The sequence below is a fragment of the Manacus vitellinus genome, unplaced genomic scaffold (genome assembly GCF_001715985.3).
Source record: "Manacus vitellinus isolate BGI_N305 unplaced genomic scaffold, ASM171598v3 scaffold_20_pilon, whole genome shotgun sequence".
Lineage (NCBI taxonomy): Eukaryota > Metazoa > Chordata > Aves > Passeriformes > Pipridae > Manacus > Manacus vitellinus.
This window is the reverse complement of record NW_021939471.1, coordinates 8,189,864-8,211,169: the sequence shown is the minus strand read 5'-3', so window position 1 is coordinate 8,211,169 and position 21,306 is coordinate 8,189,864. Positions and strand designations below refer to the sequence as shown.

Here is a 21,306-nt window from a genome sequence, read left to right as displayed (position 1 = left end):
CATCATTTGGAGCTGCTGAGGTGAAGACAGTGTTCATAACAGTTTCTTAGATTTTACTACTAACACAAATGACAGTGCAGAGGTAAGCAACTGAAGGACTAAATTCAGGCTTCCAGTAGCCCTACTATAAGAAACTAGTTTCATGCCAATCTAAAGGACTCACAAAGAAGTAGATCAGATATTATTGAAAGAAAATTGAGAAAAAAGTGAAATATTTGTATGGAAAAGAGATTTCACATAAAATCACAATCTGGTTTTCTAGAGTATATCAGCTCTTCAAACTCAAGTCAGCAGTCAGATTCCTAAGAGATCAATGCTTACACTCAGACCATCACTGATCACTGATTTAAGAAAATTTCATATATGCCCTGATTTCTTGCATAATGTAATACTCGCTCTGTGTGAGTAGAGCTCAGACTATTAATAGGAAGTACTGAACCTGAAACGCTGCTCAAGTCTCAGCTCTGGAGATCCAAACTACCTTACACCAATTATCTGGCATGTCATTGCCTCCACATAAAAATACATACATACAAAATACTCCAAATGTATGCACAAAATACATACATACAAATACTCAAAAATTTTTGTGAGTCATAATAAAATCTCTCATTTATCAAATAATATTATGTAAGGTAGAGGACAAAAATGGCAGAGTATACTACATTTACTTTAATTACAAGAAAAAAAGCTATGCAATATTCTAAGTTTTATATTTAAATGGGATAGGTGAAATACTTAAAACCTTACCTTCTCTTCCTTGTCAAACAAATCTTCTTCCTGATCCAAGCAACATTTTCCATTTGCTTTCATTTGACAACAAACAGATTCCTAAAATAGGAATATCCCATTAGTGAAATATTGCCCAGAATGGCAATGAGTTAAAGATGATAAGAGTGACTCTATATTTCAATAAAGTTCTAGATGAAGCTTAATACCAAGCCAAATTAGAAGGATTATGTGTTAAAGAAGTGATATTAAAAATTAATTTAAAATCATCAGATACTGAAGTCCTTAATACAAAATAATTCATACTATGTGAAATGCAGTTGACTTTGTGAGAGCACATGTAGATGGTCCGTATTATTTCCTTTACAAAAATGTTCACTCCCATGTCTTTCTCTGTAGGTTTATGACGTTGCATTACATGATAAATTACTAAGAATGTGGATCCAAATTCTGCTTTTATTCATGCCAGTACTAACCCACAGTAAACCCTGTACATTTGTGTTAATCAATATTAATCACAGGTTAGGCCACCTACCCAGATCTACATCTCTTAACAGAGAAAAGCGATGATCTTAAGGAAAATCTTGATGGTTTGTATACACATATACATTAATGGGCCCAATCTAGTAATCCTATCATTGCTACTTCTTACCTTACAGAAGGTTTTACAGGCATCTAGGATTGGCCTATATCCGGTACAGCGGCACAAGTTCCCTGAAAAAAGAAAATCAGTCAGAAAAAGCTTTCCTCTAAAGCATGTGGCTTTATAATGTCGAGTCTTTATATGAAGCTTTTTATAAAGCACTTCAAAAGACACATATGGGGATGTTTTGAACTCCTGTCTCTGAAACAGTCTACAGCTTCGTGCTTCATTTTCCAGGAGAAAAGAATAACAGGGAATACAAGGACTGCATCCAGCAGCAGCTCTGCTGAGAAGCACAATTTGTACAGAGTACATCTATCCATGCATGCATATGTACTCACACAGGCAGATACTCACATACACAGAGCATCTGAAAAAAAATCCTTCAGAGACACACCTGCACACTGAAAAGTGGCAATATTTACCAGCCAGAGCTGCAATCATCTGCTCTGAAGTTGGTTCTGGGTGGTTTCTTAGCAAAGTGTATATGGACATCACCATTCCAGGCGTGCAGAAACCACACTGGGAGCCATGGCACTTGGCAAGTCTTTCCTGAAATGAAATATCACAAACAGCACTCCTTCCAGCATTCATCTCCACTCCAATGAATTCTCACTTAAATGGGAGATGCCATGGCAAATCTTGTCTTCACATTAAATCTGGTTTTTTAAGTAAAACACTTAAAGCAATATCAAATAAGAGCAATTATTTTGGGTGTGATGCCCAGGCACATCTTACTAAGGAAGCTAACTAACTTTCAGTGGACTTCTGTCTTTTTTGCATTTATACTAAAACAGCAGCTAAAGGGGCATTATCCAAGATGTGCCATTAGCCCAAACAGAGCACAAGTCTGATCCATTCCAACAATCCTTATATACCAACTACTTGATCACACTGTCAGTACTAAAGCAAGGTCTACCATATATCATAAGCCTTGATCCATCAACCATCAGAAACCCATGTTGTCCTCTATTACCATTTAGCAGGAAAATAACCATGATATGAAATTCCCATGCCCTAAAAGCACTGCCACTAAAGCCAGTCCACACAAAAAAGAAATCAGCAATCCTCTTACACAGTGATACTCTACTCTCACCTGAACCGGATGAATCCTGGTTTTTGTACTTCCAACACCTTCCACTGTAGTCACTGCTGCACCATACAAGGAGCAAATGGGAAGCAAACATGCATTGGCTGAATAGTGTCTTCGGAACATAAAGGAGAATCAAGAACATGAATGTTATTTTATTATAATAAATGTGTGAAAATTATTTTTCAGTCAGTCAAAATTTCATCACTTGGAATGGGAAGGGATCACTTGCTACCTGTGTCTCATGTCCTCAGTATTAAAAAACATATCTATGAGGACAGTTCCATAGAATTTAAATCTTCCTCAATCCTTCAGTCTTTTCTAATTGCCCTCTTGTTTCCCCTGCCCACAAGCAAGCTGTCAACTGTATCTTGGAGGAGGAAGATGGGGAAGGGAGGATTGGTGTAGTCATTTGAAGGAAGTAAAGCATTACTGCTGCAAATTTATAATCAAATTTCTCATCCAAAGGAAAATATGATGTAAAATAAATATCATACTAAATAGCAACAACATGCCAAAATGAAAATTCTTCAAAGCTTTTAATCATTAAAATAAAATTCTTTGTTTTTCTAATACAGCTGAAGTGTTTCTTTTCAAGAGTCATTCTGACTCTTTTAATCTCAACACTTTTGGTAATTTAGAACTTTTTTATTTGCATTGCATTCTAATGTAATGCAGCTGTTTAAAAGAACAATTGGAACATTTTCCCCCTCACCTAATAAACAGTTCAGTTGACAATGACCTGTAACAATTTAACAATTTGATTGGAGTTTTCTCAATTTAAAAGTAATTTATTCCATTTTTAGCTTAATTAAACTTGGGTTCTGGGTTTCAAAGTCCTTCTTTTTGTGAGTGTGATATAAGGGAGAGAGTTCAGTACTGAAGGGCTGATAAGACTCAAACTTCTGCCAGCCATATCTTCCTACCAGTCATATGACAACTAGTGCGCTGGTTTGTGCTGGGACAGAGTTCATTTTCTTCAAAGTAGTCAGCACGAAGCTGTGTTTTTGATTTGTGCTGATTTGTTTTTGATTAGTGCTGATAACACAGGGATGTTTAGTTACTGCTGAGCAGGGCTTTCACTGAGTCAGAGTCTTTTCTGCCCCTCACTCTGCCCCACCAGCGAGGGGGCTGAAGGGCACAAAAAGTTGGGCGGCACACAGCCAGGACAGCTGTGTCAAACTGACCAAAGGGATATTCCATACCATAGGGCCTCATGCTCAGCATACAGAGCTGGGGGATGTTTGGAGCGATGGTGTTTGTCTTATCAAGTAACTGCTACATGTGATAGAGCCCTGCTGTCCTGCAGATGGCTGGACACCTGCCTGCTGATGGGCAGTTGTGAGTGAATTACTTACTTTGTTTTGCTTGTATGAGCAGCTTTTGTTTTATCTATTAAACTGTCTTCATCTCAACCCATGAGTTTTCTCACGTTCACCTTTCTGATTGTCCCCCCCATCCTGCCAGGGGGAATGAGTGTGTGGCTTTGTGGTGCTCAGTTATCAGCTGGAGTTAAACCATGATACACAGCTGCAGGTAGGAGCCACATTCCAATGGCCAATACAAAGGTCTTAAATTAATGCCTCCCAAAACCGTCTTGCAGGAGCTGTCAGAATACACAAGCCAATCCAGCATTTGAGTATGATACTTCAGCAAATTTACAATATACCTGAATCAATAGTATTTTTACAGCATTCTCTTGAATTACATTGACCCTTACTTTAGATTTTTTTACTATTAAGTACATATTTTACAAGTCTTTTTACAGTTTCATATCTGGAAATAGTAGCTACAATCATAAAATTCTGTGTAGTTTTCAACATTTTCTGTTAAGGATACCGTATCTTCTTTGAAGTTGGCTCATAAGTTGATATCATCACTGTGCAGGCACCACAGCCACCTCCTCCACAGCCATACTTAGTTCCTGTAAGACGGACTGAAAATGCTCTTATTAGGGAAAAACAATTATCTGGTTCCATTCTGGTCTTTATGCTGCTCAAAGACTTGGGGCCACCTTTTTTCCTAAACCTCTAAGGAACTTAAAATTAGTTTGGTAACATAGCACATGCATCAGACTCCTTTCTATGTTGCATTGAAATTTTGAATGAAATAAGATTGAAGTTAAGGAATGATGTGACCAAAATCCTGCCCTCAAGAAAACAGAAAACTTGATTTGGACTTATTTTGGAAGAGGAGTAAGTTGGGACAGAAAAAGGAAGTGAAAAATAGTTTTCCAAGTGAAAATATGAGAGGAAGTAACATGTAATGGGCAAACCAGCTATATACCTGAAATATAGCTGGACCACTGAAAATCCATATCCCAGTTTTTCCCAGAAGGCCCATTTATAGTAAGGATATTAACCTTGCATCTCATTTGAAAGACCACACTTCTGAGAGAAGTGCTCATTTCTGTGAATCTGGAACAGTGGCCAATGTGAAACTGTGAATCAACAAACAGATAATTTAATATTCCAAAGCCACCAAAAAGGAAGATGCCTTTCTCCCCCTCAAAATCCCATCAGACTCAGGGTCTCATCACAATGTCTGTCTTTTCCTAGGAGAGATTATCACAAAACTTGGAGACTTCTATTCTGTCAAGCTTTATGTATACTGCTCACAAGGTTTTTAGGCTTCTTTACGAGGGGAGAGGAGGAACACAGATAAACACATACCCATCATGCCTGATGGCATAATTTTGCGTGTTTAGGAAACTAGGCTAGAAGTACAGTAGCTCAAATGAACAGTATTTGGATTAAGAAAGAGACATTATTTAATATGGTTGGTTTATCTTAGGGGAATCACAACTACTTTAACCTGGTAATTAAACCTTGAATTAAAATTTATGAGAATTTTGCTGGAATAAGGCTTTCACATGAGTGACTTTAGGGAACAGACAAGAAAAGGATACGCCTCTTTCGCAGATAAGACAGCAGCATTTCTTCAGGATCAGCATTTTTCTCTATTATCTGCAGTAAGAAATTAAAAACAAGGTTTGAATAAGAAACCAAGGCTTTTCAAAATGCAGTGCACAGACTACATTCCCACAAAGCCAGAATAGAATCATTCTCTGGTTCCCTCTCATAGAACTAAACTAATTGCCAAACACTGCAGGAGAGTTTGGGCTGCTTCTGGAAATTCCTTCTCAGGCAGACAGGTTTCCAGAAAAGAAGTGTCAGGGCATCTTGCAACTACTAAAAATAACTGTTGCTCAGTGAAAGGCTACACTGAGGGAACTGACCTTTGGCCACAGTAGAAATAAAAGTGCATCAGAACTTTGCTACAATAGCGACAGCATAAAGAACTAATAATTTGCAGATTTTAGAGTCTCCCTGGCACTTCAACGCACTGCAATGATCTTTTAAGGTTGTCAGCAGCAACAATTTCTTTTCTAGCTTTATTTGTAAGAACTTTTACTTGCTGTAATCATCTGACAACAGAGCAACAGGAACATCTGCATTCTTGATCAAGTAAAGCATTTCTTATTCTGTTGCTTAGAATCAGCTAATCCCTTATAGTTGTTTTGGATCAACAACCAGTCCTTGTAATATTATCTTTATGGTCAACAGTCCATGTTTTGGCACCAGAGTCTTGTTGACTTTCAGTTGTGCCTCTGAAAATCTGATACCATCAAAGATGAGAAACCAGACATATAAATGAAAAAAATAGACTGCTTACCAGCCAAAATTGATAACCAGCTGAAAGTGTGTTTCACTCTGACGCGTTTTTTTCCCCCAAACACAGGAGAAGTAGCCAAAATGGGATGAAACCATGGCTATTCTGGAGGCTCGTGTGATGATTCAGTTATACTCCCATGAAGAAGTCTGAGGAAGCCAAATCTGTGCCTACACCCTTCAAGGTTCCTTCTGGTACTGCAGCCCCTCTTTCTCCATCCTCTTTCCGGGCAATACTTACCTTCCTCCCATTCACATAGAACACGAGCTCCTCAGCCGCCGCTTCCCCTTGCGGAGCCATCGTGCCCGGTCCCGGAACCAGCGGAGCCCGGGCAGCCGGAGCGGCCTCGGCAGCGGGGCGGGGCAGCGGGGCGGGCAGCGAGAGCAGGGCCGCTCGGAGGGCAACACTGACGCTGTGAAACGTTGGGAGGCTCTTATAAAACAATCTCCTAGGCTAGTTTTACATTGTGATAAAGTCCAGCAACGTAGTGATCATGAGCCCAATGGAATTCTGGGTTATATATGCATTCATAAAGTAATTGTCAGTAACTTCCAGGTATCAAAACTATTTTTAAGGGCTACTCGTGCAGGCAAGGGTTTATAGAAACATAAATATTTTCCTCTTTCTGTATAATCTAAATATATAGAATTAATTGCCTACAAAATTTAAACCAAAATTTTTTATAGCTGGCAAACTAAAATATTAGATGAAAAAAAATCAGATTAAATAAGCATGAGAAAAAAAAGCAACTTTGAAGCTATAAAGAGAAGTTCAAATTACCTTATCCTCAGCAAAATTATCTTAATCCCTGCTGATGGCTACAGATTGATTTTTATCTCGAAAATCATGAGCTGTTTATACATCTTTTGCCTGGAAAGAGCTTCTAATATATGAAATGATCTGGTAAAACAAGCACATTTAGTGAAGATGCAAAGGCAATGTAACATTCTTCATGCTGCATTTATGTGATCATTTTGGGGAACAATTAAAAGAAATACATCCTGGAAAACAACAAAGTGAATTTTCTCTGTGTTCTGTTATAGAACATTAATTTGAACAGCAAGAAGAGTAAGAATGGAGAAAGCAAGGGAAGAAGGGCAGTAGCAACAATAATATGATTTTAGAGTTACTTAAACTGACTTCTGGGCATCTTCAGGCCATTTTCTTTATCCTTTTTTTTACTTTGAAAGATACCTATACTAAAAGAAATGGAAGAAATGAGGGCATAAAGACCTAGGCCTTATACTTTAATTGAAAATTACATGCTTATATTTGGAACACCCTAGCAGCGTAGCTGGTAACACCTGATGCTGTGTGGAACAACAGGACTATCACTGAAAAAATAATTAAGACCATCTCCTAAAATATTATTTATTTTCTGGGAAGATCAAGCATGTGCTTCTGTTTCTAGCTTTCAAACTGCAGGCAATAGAGAGCAACAACCGTTTAAAAAACCACTGTGTTTTGCTGCTGTAGTGCCAGCACTGGGAACACAAGCTGTAAAAAGCACTTCTTTGAGATCTCTAATGACACAGCCAGTGATGCTGACAAATAATGGAAGCTAGTAAGAACATTTCAATTAAAAAGAAAACAAATTAATTACAAACTTGGTAAAAAAAAAAAGACAAGGAAAAAATGCATAAAATTTCTATGGGTAATTCTTTTTAAAATAACATTGGATCAGGATAGAATCTATCTTCCCAACCATTTCTGCAGCTCTTCATAAGGGTCTTGCTAATGTGGTGACATACACACCATGCTTCAGAAAGAAAAAGTCTATTTGCTTAAACTTTTCAGATTAATTTTAACAGCTCTGTTTTGCCATGCAGATCACATTGCCTGGATAACAAGGCAAGTTTTTCATTGGAAAAATTTTCATACTGATTGAATACTCTTTTTTCCTGTGAGGTTCTGTGTGAAAACATCTTGCTGTCCTTATTGCTGTGCATTTGCGATCTTTGCATGGTCTCTGGAACTGGTGACCACAGCTAGACAAGCTCTCTGTTTAGGGGATAAAGGTCCTTACCTCCTAGTCCTGCATTTAACTCCAAATTCATACATGGAATGTCCTACAGGATCTTGGGAAGCTGCCTTGGGGCTACAGACTGTAATAAAAAAACCACAACGGAAAACAGTCATGGTATTACTGAAGTATTTGTAAATAATACTTTCGTGCCTCGGTGTTTATGGTGATAACTCCTATATGTAGAACAGACATACTTGAAAACTACATCCAGGAATATATTTTGATATTCATGACTCACTTTTCTGTCAAAATATGCAGCTGAAATTCTGGAGAATTTCTTCTCACAGGAGAAGGATGTAGGTTGCTCTTGTTGAACTTCTCGAGGTTCCTCTTGGCTCATTTCTCCAGCCTGTCCAGATCCCTCTGGACAGAACCATCCAGTATTTCAGCCACTCCGTCCGGTTTTGTATCAACTGCAAATTTGCATAGGGTGCACTCTGCCTTGTCGTACAGGTTGTTAATAAAGGTGTTAAACAGTGCTGGCCCCACCATAAAACCCTAAGGAGCATTAGTTTTGCCTCCAGCTGGACCATGTGCCACTAATCATAACCCCTCTGGGTTTTCAACCCCCCTCACTGTGCACTTAACACATCCTTTCTCAGCTTGTTTGTGGAATGTTATCAGATATAATGTCAAAAGCCTTACTAAAGCTGAGACAAACAACATCTACTGCTCTACCTCACCCACCAAGCTAGCTGGAGAAGACCATCAGGTTAATAAAGCCTCATTTCCTGTTTGTAAATCAAAGCCAGCTATTCCCAATCACCTTCTTGTCTCTAACGTGTTAGAGGACTATTTTCTCCATTAGCTTTCCAGGTTACAATGAAATCTACAATGAAGTACAAAAAGTAAAGTTTTTAAGAACGTTTCTAAGCATATATTATAAATTTTTAAGAATACATATCCTTAAGCATATATAACAAATTTAAGAGTAGCAGTTACACTTAAAAAGAGATGTACTGTATCAGACAAAAGGTCTTGCTAACCAAAGAACTGGTCTCTGAAAGTTTCAACAGTGAATGCCCTTGGAAAAAGTATAAAAATTGGTCAAATGCATAGTAAGGCTTCTCTAGGATTCTCTTCCAGCCTTTAACAATTTGCAATTCAGAGACATCCTGTGCCAGAATGGTGTTTCTGGTAACTCCTCATAGGTTTTTCTTCTATTAATGTGTCTGATCAATTTTTAAGCTGGTGTAAACTAGTAACATCTAGTGCATACTGCGTGAGCAACCACCATCTCTAACCAAAATAAGTTAACTTATTTGTAACTCATTAAAAATGAGCTCTGGCTATCTTTGTTGCAAAATTAACCTGAACCTTACCCGTTGTAATCTGTAAAAGTTGTGTGGGCTGTGAGCTGTAGCCTGCAGCTGGCAGCATCTGCAAATGAGGTAATGACAGAAAACTGTTTGTCTGCTGACAGCTCATTATGGAATGCAGAATGTTATTCATGAGAATTCAGGGGGGAAGGAGTACAGGACACTGACAGCTGAATGGTAAGTGTGGTTGTATTAGTCATCACACTAGCACTCTCAGCTGGAAACTCAAGGTGTTGCTTTGTCTGGATCCTATTCCCTATTGAATTTCCATTGCAGTGATCTTCCTGGCTGCCTCTGGCATGTACTCTGGACACTAGGCTTCTCTCCACTATTCCTCAGTGAGACTTCCTTATTCAAATTTCAGTATGATTCTGTCAAATCCCAAAGTCAACTATCAAAAAAAGGGACTGTCTCCATCTATTTCAATAAATTTATCAAAATTTGGGATGCATGTGTCTGTTCCAAACAGCACTGAGAAATGGTTCTACTCAAAATAAATATGAGAAACTCACATTAAAATTCCCAAAGCTAGTTTATTTTCAATTTACATTAAAACATACACTTTTCTTACAATTTAAGAAGTGCTGCAAACACTTTGAATAAATTATAAATTACTGACCAGAAATGCAAAACATGAGTGGAACCTAACATGTATATACCTTCCTCAGTGAAGTATTCTGTGCCCTTTTTCAGAGGCTCTTTTTCAGAAAATTTCACTTTGGAAGAACTTTACTAATCAAAGAACAATAAGCACTCTATATTGCTAAACATATATATACACACATAAACAATTGTACCCATTTTAGAAGTATTGCTCATAAAGGCAATTCTTTTGTCTTCTTCAAATAAATTTTGATTTACTTTTAAAACTTGTTTTATTTTTTACTTTACGGACTGGGGAACACAGAAATTGCGTGTCTGTAAAGCGATCCCCACGCCTTAATTTGCTGTAAAGAAAAGAGAAAAAAGACATTGTGTATGAATATCATCAAGCACCTATGTAACTATAATAATGTAATTATAATAACAATTCAAATTAAAATAACTCAAGTGGTAAATACTCCTAATGAAAGCTTGATACACTGAAGAAATTAAATTTATGGAAAATAATTATGCCTGAAATAGCAAGGAACAGATAACTACTGCTTTCCGAAATAATTCTAAAAATAGTAGTCTTTTTATGTGATCTCTGTCATATTAACGTGATATTCCTATAAGACAAAATTCAAAACTTATTTAAACAAAAAGCCTAACAGCACCCATTCAGGACAGTATAATTGCAAATAAAATATAAATCATCTGAAATCTTAAGTGACATCAACATTTTTTTCTGTTATTAGTTACTGTCTCTCTCAGAAATAGAGCCTTATCATTCTGGGGTAAAAGAGTGTCAATGTGTCAACATATAATATTATATATAATTAGCACTTTAGCATCTAAATCAATTAGTAAAGTAACAGTGTAACCCTAATCTCTTTCCATTTATTTTACAAGTTATCTGGTATAAACACTTCTGAATTGCCAGTGGTAAAGTGAAGACACTTCCTACATTAGTTTTAGCTCCTCCTTGTCCATAGTCTCATTACTTCAAATTGTTTACTTACATAAGTAAAAAATATTTTAGGGTGTATTAGAACAGTGTTCTAAATTTTTTTCATTTTGTGGATTTGGTTTTTTCTCCTGTCATTATTGCCAGAAAAGACAGGCATACTCTTTTTACACCTTTGTAATGAAGTAAGTAGCCATAACCCTTTCACTTTCAACACTGTTACAGGGAAGCCTTGATACTCTCTTTACCTCATGAATACTCTTCCTACTAATATACACACAACACAGCATAACTGTTCCTTAAATCAATATTATACTTTCAAAAAATCCAGAATATTTTTAGAAGTAATCAACTTAAAAGTCCATTTAGATTTAGATCTATTCATGTAAGTGCAAATAGATTAGTTTTCTTAATGGAAGTTTGGCTTCAAAATCCTCTTTTAAATTTTAATAGTTATTATGTCTTGCCTTTTAACAATCTCAAAAATCCCGTGCCACTAAATTTGCTATGACCAATGAGAGGCAAATGAAGTATAAAATTAATATAGCTATCTAATATAAAAAATTATCAAATTTATATATCTTAAATGATTTCTTATATTAGATACAGCTACTTAGAGGAAAACTACTGAATGATACAGTATTAGTGCATAAATTTTCTTTCCACTTGACAATATTACAAGGACATTATTATGGTATAAGTTTACCTTTAAGTATAACATTTACAATTATCCACATCTAAAGGGGTTTATATAATGATAAACATTAAGATTCACTATTGTTCATTATTACTACAGACTATATTTTGAGATTTGAATACTGTTGTTGTCTTACTTTGGAACTTGGAAATCCTGCCACACAGGAGAAGTTCTATACCAACACTGAAGTATCTTTGCAGAAGAGATCTGTGATAGGCTATTAAATCCCCAAATAAACAGTGAACTATCTTTACTGGGGACAGTTACACACTCAAAAGGCAAACAAAAGCCCCAATCTACTTGCCCTCACCTACCTGTGTAGATTGGGTTCTTTGTAGCAAATAGCGGGTCTTCCTCGTCTGGATGGTGCTGCTGAGTTTTCTTCTAAAGTTTTGGGGGATTTAGGTACAAAGGCGTGAGATTGTATACCAGTATTTGTCAGATCTTGGAAAGCCTTTCTCCCTGTAAATACAGTAGTTTATATGCCTCATTTTAAATATTTTCTGAATAATTAAGTAAACTTTCAATTAATAATTATTTTTCATAGGTATTTCCTAATTCAGGTACTTTGGTTACTGCTCCTACTAAAGACACTCAACACAAACTGGTAAAAACAACCAAAGAAAATGCCACTACAGCACCTTTCAATAAATTTCGAGCTGTTTGAGGTCTGCCATGGGTCATGGGACGTTTCAGGAAGCCCCATGAGCACTGCAGTTTGCAGCTGGCAGCTTAAGACTCCCTAAATTACTGCATTTACAAAAGTAAAACTGCACACAGCTCATGGCCTGGAATGCAGGGGGAGGGTATACATAATCTGAAGAGTCAAATTGTACAAGAGTTCTCCAGTACTGAATTTCCCAGCTTTATGGCTGCTTTTTGGGCATATGTGCACAAAATGAACACAGCAATCTTTCAATTCAAGATAGGGATTTGGATGTAGGATGGAAAATTAACTGGGTTTTGAATTATACTTAAATGGATGAAGATCAACTAATTAGATTGCTTTTTATGTCAGCAGTCTTTGATACCGGTATGGTTTACTAATTTCTCAGTAAAGGTAAAAAAATTATGGGATCCACGTTCCAAAGAAGGAACTGAAGATGGGATTTTCTCAGACACAATGAAGGAAACAGGAACTTGTTGAGAACAAGTATATTTACAAAATAGCCCCCTAATGCTACAAAACTGCAAAGCTACATTTGAAAGCATATATAAACTCTTGCATAGATGTGTTAGTCATATATTCCTTTAGCTCCTTTACAGCAATTTCACTTCTGATGGAAGAATCTACACCCATCTTCCAGACTACAATGTTTGATTATTTTCTTAACTTAATTTATCTTATTTTAAAAAAGAGGTTGTCATATCAAAGTTTGCTCATGGACAGATTATAGAAAAAACCTACTCAACATACTTTTGTTAGATATGAGAATTCCTGTTGAATTGTAGTGTTTCTAAAGAAACACAAATGAATTCTTTAAGAAGTCCAGCTACGTTCTCCATTTATAAAGGGAATAGTTAGTTCCCTCTTATCTCCCTTGTATAAAGTCTCAAGCTACTAGATCTTTTCAATCCCCAGCTTTCTGAATTCCATGACATTCCTTGAAAATTGAATACATGCTCCAACCAAAATTGCTTCTCAAGAATATAGACTATTTACATCTGTCCTACCATCATCTTGGGACATATTGGGAAGTAACAAGGATATTAGTTACCACAATTAAAAAAAGATATTGAGACTGAGAGATGATATGGAATATGCATAATTTTAGTGATTTTCATTCTTACCTTTTCCAATGTTGTTTTATCCACTCTAATCAAGCAATGATTAGAACAGTATTAAGAGAAGACATGGAAACACTATTTCAGGCACTGCCTAATTCAAAAAAAGACCATTTTTTTTCCTAGCCCATACACTTACCATGACAAGGTGTCAGAGCATTTTTGTAACTCTCTTTAGAAATATGGTCCAGATTTTGTTCTGCTTTTTCAGCATTCAGTACTTCATTATGATCATTTTCCCCATGGATTTCAGAGTCTTTCAGTATGGAGAAGTTGACAGAAGTATTTTGATTATCGAGAGCTGGGAGCCCCACATTGGAAAGACCTTCCTGGGAAAAGCTATCTACATTTAATGACATATTCTTAGAACATTCAACTTGAATAACAGGCTTTAATTTACTCATAAAGGAACCTATTTCATGAGGGACTTCCTGATCATCCAAAATATTCTGCCTGCCCAGATCAATAGGCCTGAAATAACTTTTTTCTTGTCTGGTCTCAGTATTATCAGAACTAAATCTCTGTTTCTGCTTTACCTGATTACCAGAAGAACTACTAATGGGGAGGGGTTTAGTTGCCACTGCTGAGAAACCTGCTTTCTTTAACATGTTAGCATCATCATCAACTTGTTCTTTAGCTTGGGGTGTATTCAGAGCTACACCATCGTGAGTAACTAAAGCTACTTGTGTTTGCTGAGTTTCTGGTACTTTATTTCCAGCCTCTGCATGCAATGAATCCTTATTTTTTAATTCTTGATTTTTACAAGCTGAGAACAGTGTAAGCTTTCCCTTTGGTATAATGTATGTTTTCCGGCCAGCCTTTGCCAATGTACGTTTTAATCTGCCTGGCGAACAAGGGCTTCTCTTTTGGTCTACTTTCTGATTAATTTTATGAATGCTGTCATTTGCACTTTCTCTACTTTGTCTGTAACTACTTTTTTTATTGTCTTTTCTCTTTATAATATTTTTATGGGTTTGTTTTGTCTTGCTGTCAAGTTGGTATATCTCTGTTTGAGATTTTTTTGAAATATATTCTTCATCCTGGCCATTTTCCCCTCCACAGGATTTTGCTGTGTTTGCTTTGGAAGGGTTTTGAAAAGTTTTCCTATTTTTTGTTGGTCTGCTATCTTTCTCATTTGTATTTAGAAAGTCACCCTGTAAAGGAAACACCTTACAAGTATTATCTTGGAATGGCAAATTTTCAGTACAATAAACTTCTGGTGGGATCTTGTTAAGAGGCGAGCTTGAGTTTGCCTTTTGAATTTTGCTTTCCATGTCTCCAGACATTTCTGAGAAAGTTTCTTCATTTGTTTCCTGTTTTCTTGGACTCACTACATTAACCTGGTACATCCTCCTCCTATCTTTAGCTTTACTTGTTTTACTCTGTTTCTCTGCAGAATCTCCTGTAGGTAGCTGTTCTGTCTGACTTTGGAATAGCTGAATTTCTGAGTCAGCAGTTTTTGAGGTTTCACTATTGTCAGCCGCAGTGTGCCTTTCTTCTGCACATAAATTTGAATCAACTTCAGTCTTGCTTTTGATTTTTTCTTTATCCTTCTTAGAATATTTTACCTTTCTGAACTTTGCTAATATTTTGTCAGAATTGGCATTACTAATTTTATTTTGGTGCAATTTATAATTGTCTTTTGCTGTAACTGTGAGTAGTTCACCAGCATCACTGGCAGTCAACTCCATATCAGCATCATAAAGTGTTTCTTCAGGCTTCAGCAGCTTCTTAAAATCTGTCTTACTTTCACTGCTATATTTAAGAGGTGAGGGAATCATGTGACACAAGTCATTTGAATCTTCCTGCAAATTTGTATCATTGGGGTTGCTGCCCCTGTTGATACCATGTTTAGGCAGATTCAATGACCCACATTTTTTATCAAAATCCTTTATATTAGGTTGAGTTTTTGACTTATGAAGTACTGCATGTTTCTTTCTTTCCGTCACATTTCCACAGGATGGCAATGAACTACCATGATGCTGTTTTGTAAGCTCCTCACACTGTCCTAAGGATCGTGTATTTTTGACATGAGTCACAAGGGCACTATTGCAACTTAATCCTGTGCATAGTTGATTTTCTGCAAAAAGAAAAAATTCAGCAGCTTAGTGAAAGAAAGAATAGAGTGTAGCTCTATAAAAATTACTCTCTATAAAATTACTGAAGGTTGAACCACAAGTAGGAAAAAATAAAAATTTTATTTTTTTTTAACTGAATACACACATTCTGTGGTTGGTCCTCAAAAATTTAGTTAACTAGAGCTAATTTCGTATTTTACCAAAGTTGCACTTTTGAAATTAGACATAAATGGAAATATACTTTTCTATAACTACTTCAGTTATTATTTGGTTATCTTACAAAGGTTTTATTCTGTTCACATTGATTTTGTTACATTTCAGTTGTGTCATTTCAATGAACACTATTCCACATATATTTATGGGTGAGCATTCTATTTTTCATTAGTTTATTACAGTTCAGGAATCTTACTATACCTTCTGTATTGCACATCAAGTAGTGAATTATTAAATACTAATTCTCAGAGAGCTCTGAAAAATAAATCACCTGTACAGAAATACATCATACCTTTAAAAAAATTATTCTTGTCAACAGCTGTTTCCACTGGATCTGTTTCAATTAACTTTTGATTATTTGTCCCAGAAGGCAGTGATGATGCAAACTTGAGTTGATCTGAATGCACTTCCTCTGACAAATTAGTGGTACACTTGTAGAAATTTGGTATTTCACCCAGAGAAGGGCTACCTTGCTGTTTTGCATTAGCTGTTTCCATTAAAGGAAGCCTCACTGGCAATTCTACAGATCTGAAAAGAGGAAATTTTACTGTGAAGATTTTTATTACATTTTCTAACATAACATTCTATTGTTAAAATGTTTCCTTAATAATGTATAAAAGCAGAAAACGAGAACTCAAGTATGAAACCTGGTTCTACCTTTGGGCAAATATATTTTTGATGATAAAGAATCCTGCTTTGTGCTAGTGAGATCACATGAAGCAAGCAGCGAATTATTCAAATACAGGTTTTGTCTACCACTCTCTCCCTAAACTCCAAGTTGTAAATAGGTAATGTCTGAATTAGACAGGAAATTGTTTCTCATTACCTCAAAAATACCTAGGACAATATACAGATTAGCTGTAAAAAAAAAATCCACAGACACTTAACCAATAATATAACCTCCTACCTCGCTGACTGACGTGCACTCTTGAACTGGTCATCAGTAGGGCTACTTGGATCAGCTGACAGAGGAAAGGAACTCTGCAGATTCTTTCAAAAGAAGAACAGTGGGGAAGTACAAATAGTTGAATATTCTCTTATGTTTTAAGTATTGGAAATACTCAAAGGGGAAAAAAACCCAAAAATGAATGGGGGAAAAAAATAGAAGCACTGATGGAAGGCACATGATATTCAAACACAGGCAATAATTTTAAAGGAAAATACTCTGTAACAAAGTTCATCAAAATTCAAAACCTACTTGCATCCCAAAGCAATGTACAGACTTTTTCAGTGCAAACTGCATTATACATATAGAAGCACAGAGCAACACTAAACAACAGTTTAGAACGGAAAACGCAGTATTTTCCTTTTCTAAAATTAATCGTAATTTTTCCATGAGACAAGGACTAACATGGACTATGTTTTCTGGTTAAGTTTCCACATGTAGGATATCTATTGCAGCACTAAGCAAGGAAGGCAGGTAGCTTGCTCACCATATACTGAAGTACTAAGTTTGAGCTAACTGATACTTAACTTTTAGATACTTTGTAAACCCTATTAAATCCTAAACTTTCAGTGCAGCAAAATTTAATTTATTTCAGTAGACCAGTGTTTCATCCCAAGTTTTAAAGAACTGGGATAAATGTTTTACAACACATATATATTTCAACATTGCACTCAATCTGATGCTTTGAAAATCTTATCATGTGAAATGAGTTAAATATGGTAATAGTTCAAAAAACATCTTACCTCAGAAGGACTGCTTATTTCTATTGCAGTTAAAAGGTGATCATTCAAAAATGCTTCTATTCCAATAAGAGTTTTATTCTGAATGTAAAAGAAAAAGTAATTTAAAAAATATATTTTAAGTGGCTTCTGTCTTAAGAGACAAAAGGTGAATCTACGCTATAATTTTTTTTAGACTTAATTGAGCACAAATTGATTTTAATACCATCTTAATACCTATAAATATAAAGGTGAAGCTGACACTAAAGTGGTTATGGATAAACATACACACTGATAGACAAAACAGTAAGAACAATAAAATCTATGAAAGAAAAATCAAACTTTAATACTACGCTTCAGATCATACAACTTCAGAAATGTGAGATATATATTTTAAATCACCATTTTAAGAAGTAACATTAAGTTTCCAAAAAAGATAAAAGGTTGGTTTATCTGATCTAAGTTTAAATGATATTATTTGCAGCATACCAAACCGTTTAGTTTTTGACGAAGCAAGATATTATGAAGCTGCAGTTTTTCTACTTCCTTCTGAAGACAAATCCTCTCATTCTTTAGCCTGCGAGAATTTTCTTTCTCAACACTTAAAGCCACGGCTAATGCTCTGTTATTTTGTTGTAAAGATACTTTCAACATAGATGAGTTATCTAAAGGAGACAAAAATGGTGTTATTTTCACCAGCTTCAATTCCAGGCCCTCTCTGTGTGAACTATCACTATGCAACAAATTTTTATCTGCAGGGTTTGATGCAACAACAGCAAAGCCGGACACTTTCCAGTGCAAAACTGTTTCTGTGGCTGTCAGTCTGATGACTACTCTGCCTGTTTCATGTTCAAGCTTATTTCATGCACAGGTTCTGCTAAGGTTCTTTTAAGAAGAAAGCATTTAAAAATTGATAGCTTTAAATTCAAAACATACCTCCCACTATCCTAATGAAAACCTACCTACACACATCTGTTACAGAATGTTTAAGAACTTGACTTTTTTTTCCAATGGCACTGCATATTACCAAAATGTCGGGAGCTTTTCCCTCACATTCACAGTAGGCGCATAGTTAACCTGAACTCAAAGCAGAGAAAAGTCTGACAATACTCTAAAAGAGCACAAAAAGGAGCGAGGCTAGTTTGAAAACTGCTCCTACTACAGCTCTTCATTGTCTTATGTTATTAGTTCTGTGATCTGTTATCCAAAATTTGCAAGGCCTTATTTCTTTGCCTTGGGAAACAGACAATAACAGTTTGTTATTCCAAACATTAGGCTTTGAAATTACTATTAATCTTACTGAATTATGAATTATTTGTATTACTGCAGTGTGGAGATTCCTAAAGGACACTAGCACTACTCATCTATACGGTTTATTTTTCACTGAAAATTAGTATTTTTACATAAAGCCACAATAAGTTTATATATATTTATATATTTTTGTTCTTTTTGTATATATATTTTGAAACAACAAAAAAATCTTCCTGCACCACTCACAGAAAGAGAAGCAGAAGTCAACATTCACTGAACATGCTGCTTGAAACAGAGCTCTCAAGTAACAGTGTTTCACTACATTTATAGTGTCCCAAACTTTTGCAGAAAAGTTTCTGAGATGTTCCATAGTGGTATTTTTGTCTGAGCTAGAAACAAACCCCAAACATTTACCACGGCAGACCTGTGTTTGAATGTAATGTTGACTAACTGGGAAAACAAAGTTTCCCAGTGATTAAGTGACAAGTGATTAAATCAGCAGATTAATATTTCCAGTTTTCTTGGATTCAGTAAGTTACATAAAATTATTCATTCAATAATTTTATATAAATCCCATTTTTGCAGATGGGAATACTAGGTGTTTTACCATGGCAACTATATATTAAAAGTGCATTGATTTTACTCATTTTGATTCCTTGGTTTTCAGATGCCCCAAGCACGGCTGTGGACATGGGTGTTGTAAATGCACTTGATTATACTCTTTACAAAAACACTAGCACACCAAGAAGCATGGACCCAAAATACTCTGAGAACTATATAAATAAATAACTTACTTACAATCACATTTTAACTTTCAGACTCTCCTAAAATTCTCAACATAAGTCAGTATTTTTAACAGGCACTATTTCAGCAAATCATGTTAAATACAACTACTGTTGCTTTTAAAGCCCTACATTCCAAGTACAGTAGATGGCTTCAGTTTTATTTTAACAGTACTTACTCATCAACTTAGTTTTGATTTTAGAAGCTAAAGAAGCATTCAATTTTGCAGCTTGTAATGTTCCATCCCTCTTTTTCCTACGCCCTTTAATAGCATTCAAGGTGAACATGGCAGATGGTGATTTAGCAGTTGCTTCTTTATCCATCATCAAAATGAACCTGTACATTGTCAAGGGGAATGTCCAAATAAATAAGTTATCTTTCTCACACTTCTTAAAATTAGGTTTCATTATCTCTTACAAGGATATAAGGTCTGAAATCGAAAAAATTGCTTCAGTCTTTACCTTTGTTCAAATAATTAAAACAGGTTAATGAATAAATCAACATATTGAAACATTAACACAGAGGCGAAATATTTTAACCAAAAATGATCCCACTTTTTTTTAGCTTGTCCATTCCCTCAAGTTAACTAAGTTTGCATTTAAAAGATAAAACCCCTAAGGTTCTATTACTTCACAACACGACCAGAGCACCTTGTGCTTTGTCAGGACAGATTTTAAACTGACACAATTAAATAAACCGGATTATAAATGCTGTAAATTTAAGCAGAGAGAAAAAACGGCCGGCAAGCAGACGCAGGACAGGGGGCGGTGTCCCAGCCCAGCGCTCCGATGAGGCTCTAGCCGCCCTCAACGGCCCCCTCAGAGTCCCTCACAGCCCACCTCCGGCTCCTCGCGGCCAAAACGGCTGCCGCGCGCCGGCGGCCCGCGAGAGGCGGGCCGTTGGGCCCGGCACGTGCGACGGCGCGCGGGGCGGGCGCTGCGGGTCCAGGCTGGGGCCTGACGGGGCGTTCGGGACACCCGAGGTGTGCTGCGGGATTCAAAGGGAAGATGCACAGCCAGGCCGGAACAGCTGGATACAAACCCCTCCCGTGTCGACAGCCTGGTTTATGCCACGGCCAACATCCATCTTTTTTGATGCTCGGTTGATAAAACAGGAAAGGCACTGTAGCGGTTTTGTTACATACATGCAAAATTACCTGTGTTAAAATAGTTCACATGTTCTTGTACTTACAGAGTCACAGAATATTTTGAGTTGGAAAGGACCCACGGGGATCATCCAGTCCAGCTCTTAATGAATAGCCCACATGGGGATCAAACCCGTGACCTTGACGTTATTTGAACCGTGCTCCAACCAACGGTCCACGACACTCCAGAAGGAGGAGATGCAGAAGTCATCAACCTCTAATCCACAGTTCCAGTTCTTTCACGCATCTCTGGGTGATTTAAAAAGGAGTGGGGTGTCTGTAACTTCACAACAATGTGCCTTTGCAAAACCATTTTAAATACTAACCATTAATAAAGCTAAAATTGAAAAAAAAAATATTAATTGTATAAACACGCAGCATCAGTCTCAGTACACTGTGAGGAAGGAAGCAGGGAACTACAGGTATTCCACCTGGCTGTCAGAGATTTTTAGGAAGAGTTTGATATGTGTGGCTTTCAGTTCAAAGACTTCATTTAGGTTGAAAGGAGAAATCCATGTAATTCCTTCTCAATGGAAATTTCTTCTAGCTGATTTTGAGCTATTAGTAGTAGATGGAATGACAAACTGAATAGACAGGCATCAAGACAGTCATGAAGACAGAAATGATTAATTTAAAACCCAATAGATTCTATCAGTGCATGC

General features: G+C 36.5%; 2 protein-coding genes across 3 annotated transcripts in view; both read right to left on the bottom strand.

The window, feature by feature from the left end:
- Window positions 1-6,461, bottom strand: part of AOX1 (aldehyde oxidase 1) — a 41,208-nt gene extending 34,747 nt beyond the window's left edge. For both annotated transcript variants that reach the window (XM_018071855.2, XM_018071856.2), the window contains exons 1-7: window positions 6,375-6,461; window positions 5,371-5,428; window positions 4,302-4,398; window positions 2,469-2,577; window positions 1,798-1,924; window positions 1,382-1,443; window positions 751-831 (exon numbers count right to left, since the gene is read on the bottom strand). In XM_018071855.2, coding sequence (XP_017927344.2) covers window positions 751-831; window positions 1,382-1,443; window positions 1,798-1,924; window positions 2,469-2,577; window positions 4,302-4,398; window positions 5,371-5,428; window positions 6,375-6,434 — 594 coding nt within the window. In that variant the 5' untranslated portion in view covers window positions 6,435-6,461. The remainder of the gene's footprint in view (window positions 1-750; window positions 832-1,381; window positions 1,444-1,797; window positions 1,925-2,468; window positions 2,578-4,301; window positions 4,399-5,370; window positions 5,429-6,374) is intronic.
- Window positions 6,462-10,004: 3,543 nt separating this feature from the next.
- SGO2 (shugoshin 2) lies at window positions 10,005-20,102 on the bottom strand. The gene is made up of 8 exons (XM_008931190.3): window positions 19,679-20,102; window positions 17,956-18,131; window positions 17,491-17,568; window positions 16,709-16,791; window positions 16,094-16,329; window positions 13,650-15,590; window positions 12,040-12,187; window positions 10,005-10,426 (listed from the first exon to the last, which is right to left on the bottom strand). The coding sequence occupies exons 1-8, from the start codon at window positions 19,905-19,907 to the stop codon at window positions 10,321-10,323; spliced, it is 2,997 nt and encodes a 998-aa protein (XP_008929438.2). The 5' UTR covers window positions 19,908-20,102; the 3' UTR covers window positions 10,005-10,320.
- Window positions 20,103-21,306: the final 1,204 nt, after the last annotated feature.

What these genes read in the sequence shown, in the direction of transcription:
- SGO2 (XM_008931190.3), bottom strand. Translation starts at nt 19,907, where the DNA reads ATGAAACCTAATTTTAAGAAGTGTGAGAAAGATAACTTATTTATTTGG. An exon ending in AATCAAAACTAAGTTGATGA is followed by an intron (nt 18,132 to 19,678) that starts GTAAGTACTGTT and finishes TGTCTCCTTTAG; the next exon opens with ATAACTCATCTATGTTGAAA. An exon ending in AGTGCACGTCAGTCAGCGAG is followed by an intron (nt 16,330 to 16,708) that starts GTAGGAGGTTAT and finishes TCCTCTTTTCAG; the next exon opens with ATCTGTAGAATTGCCAGTGA.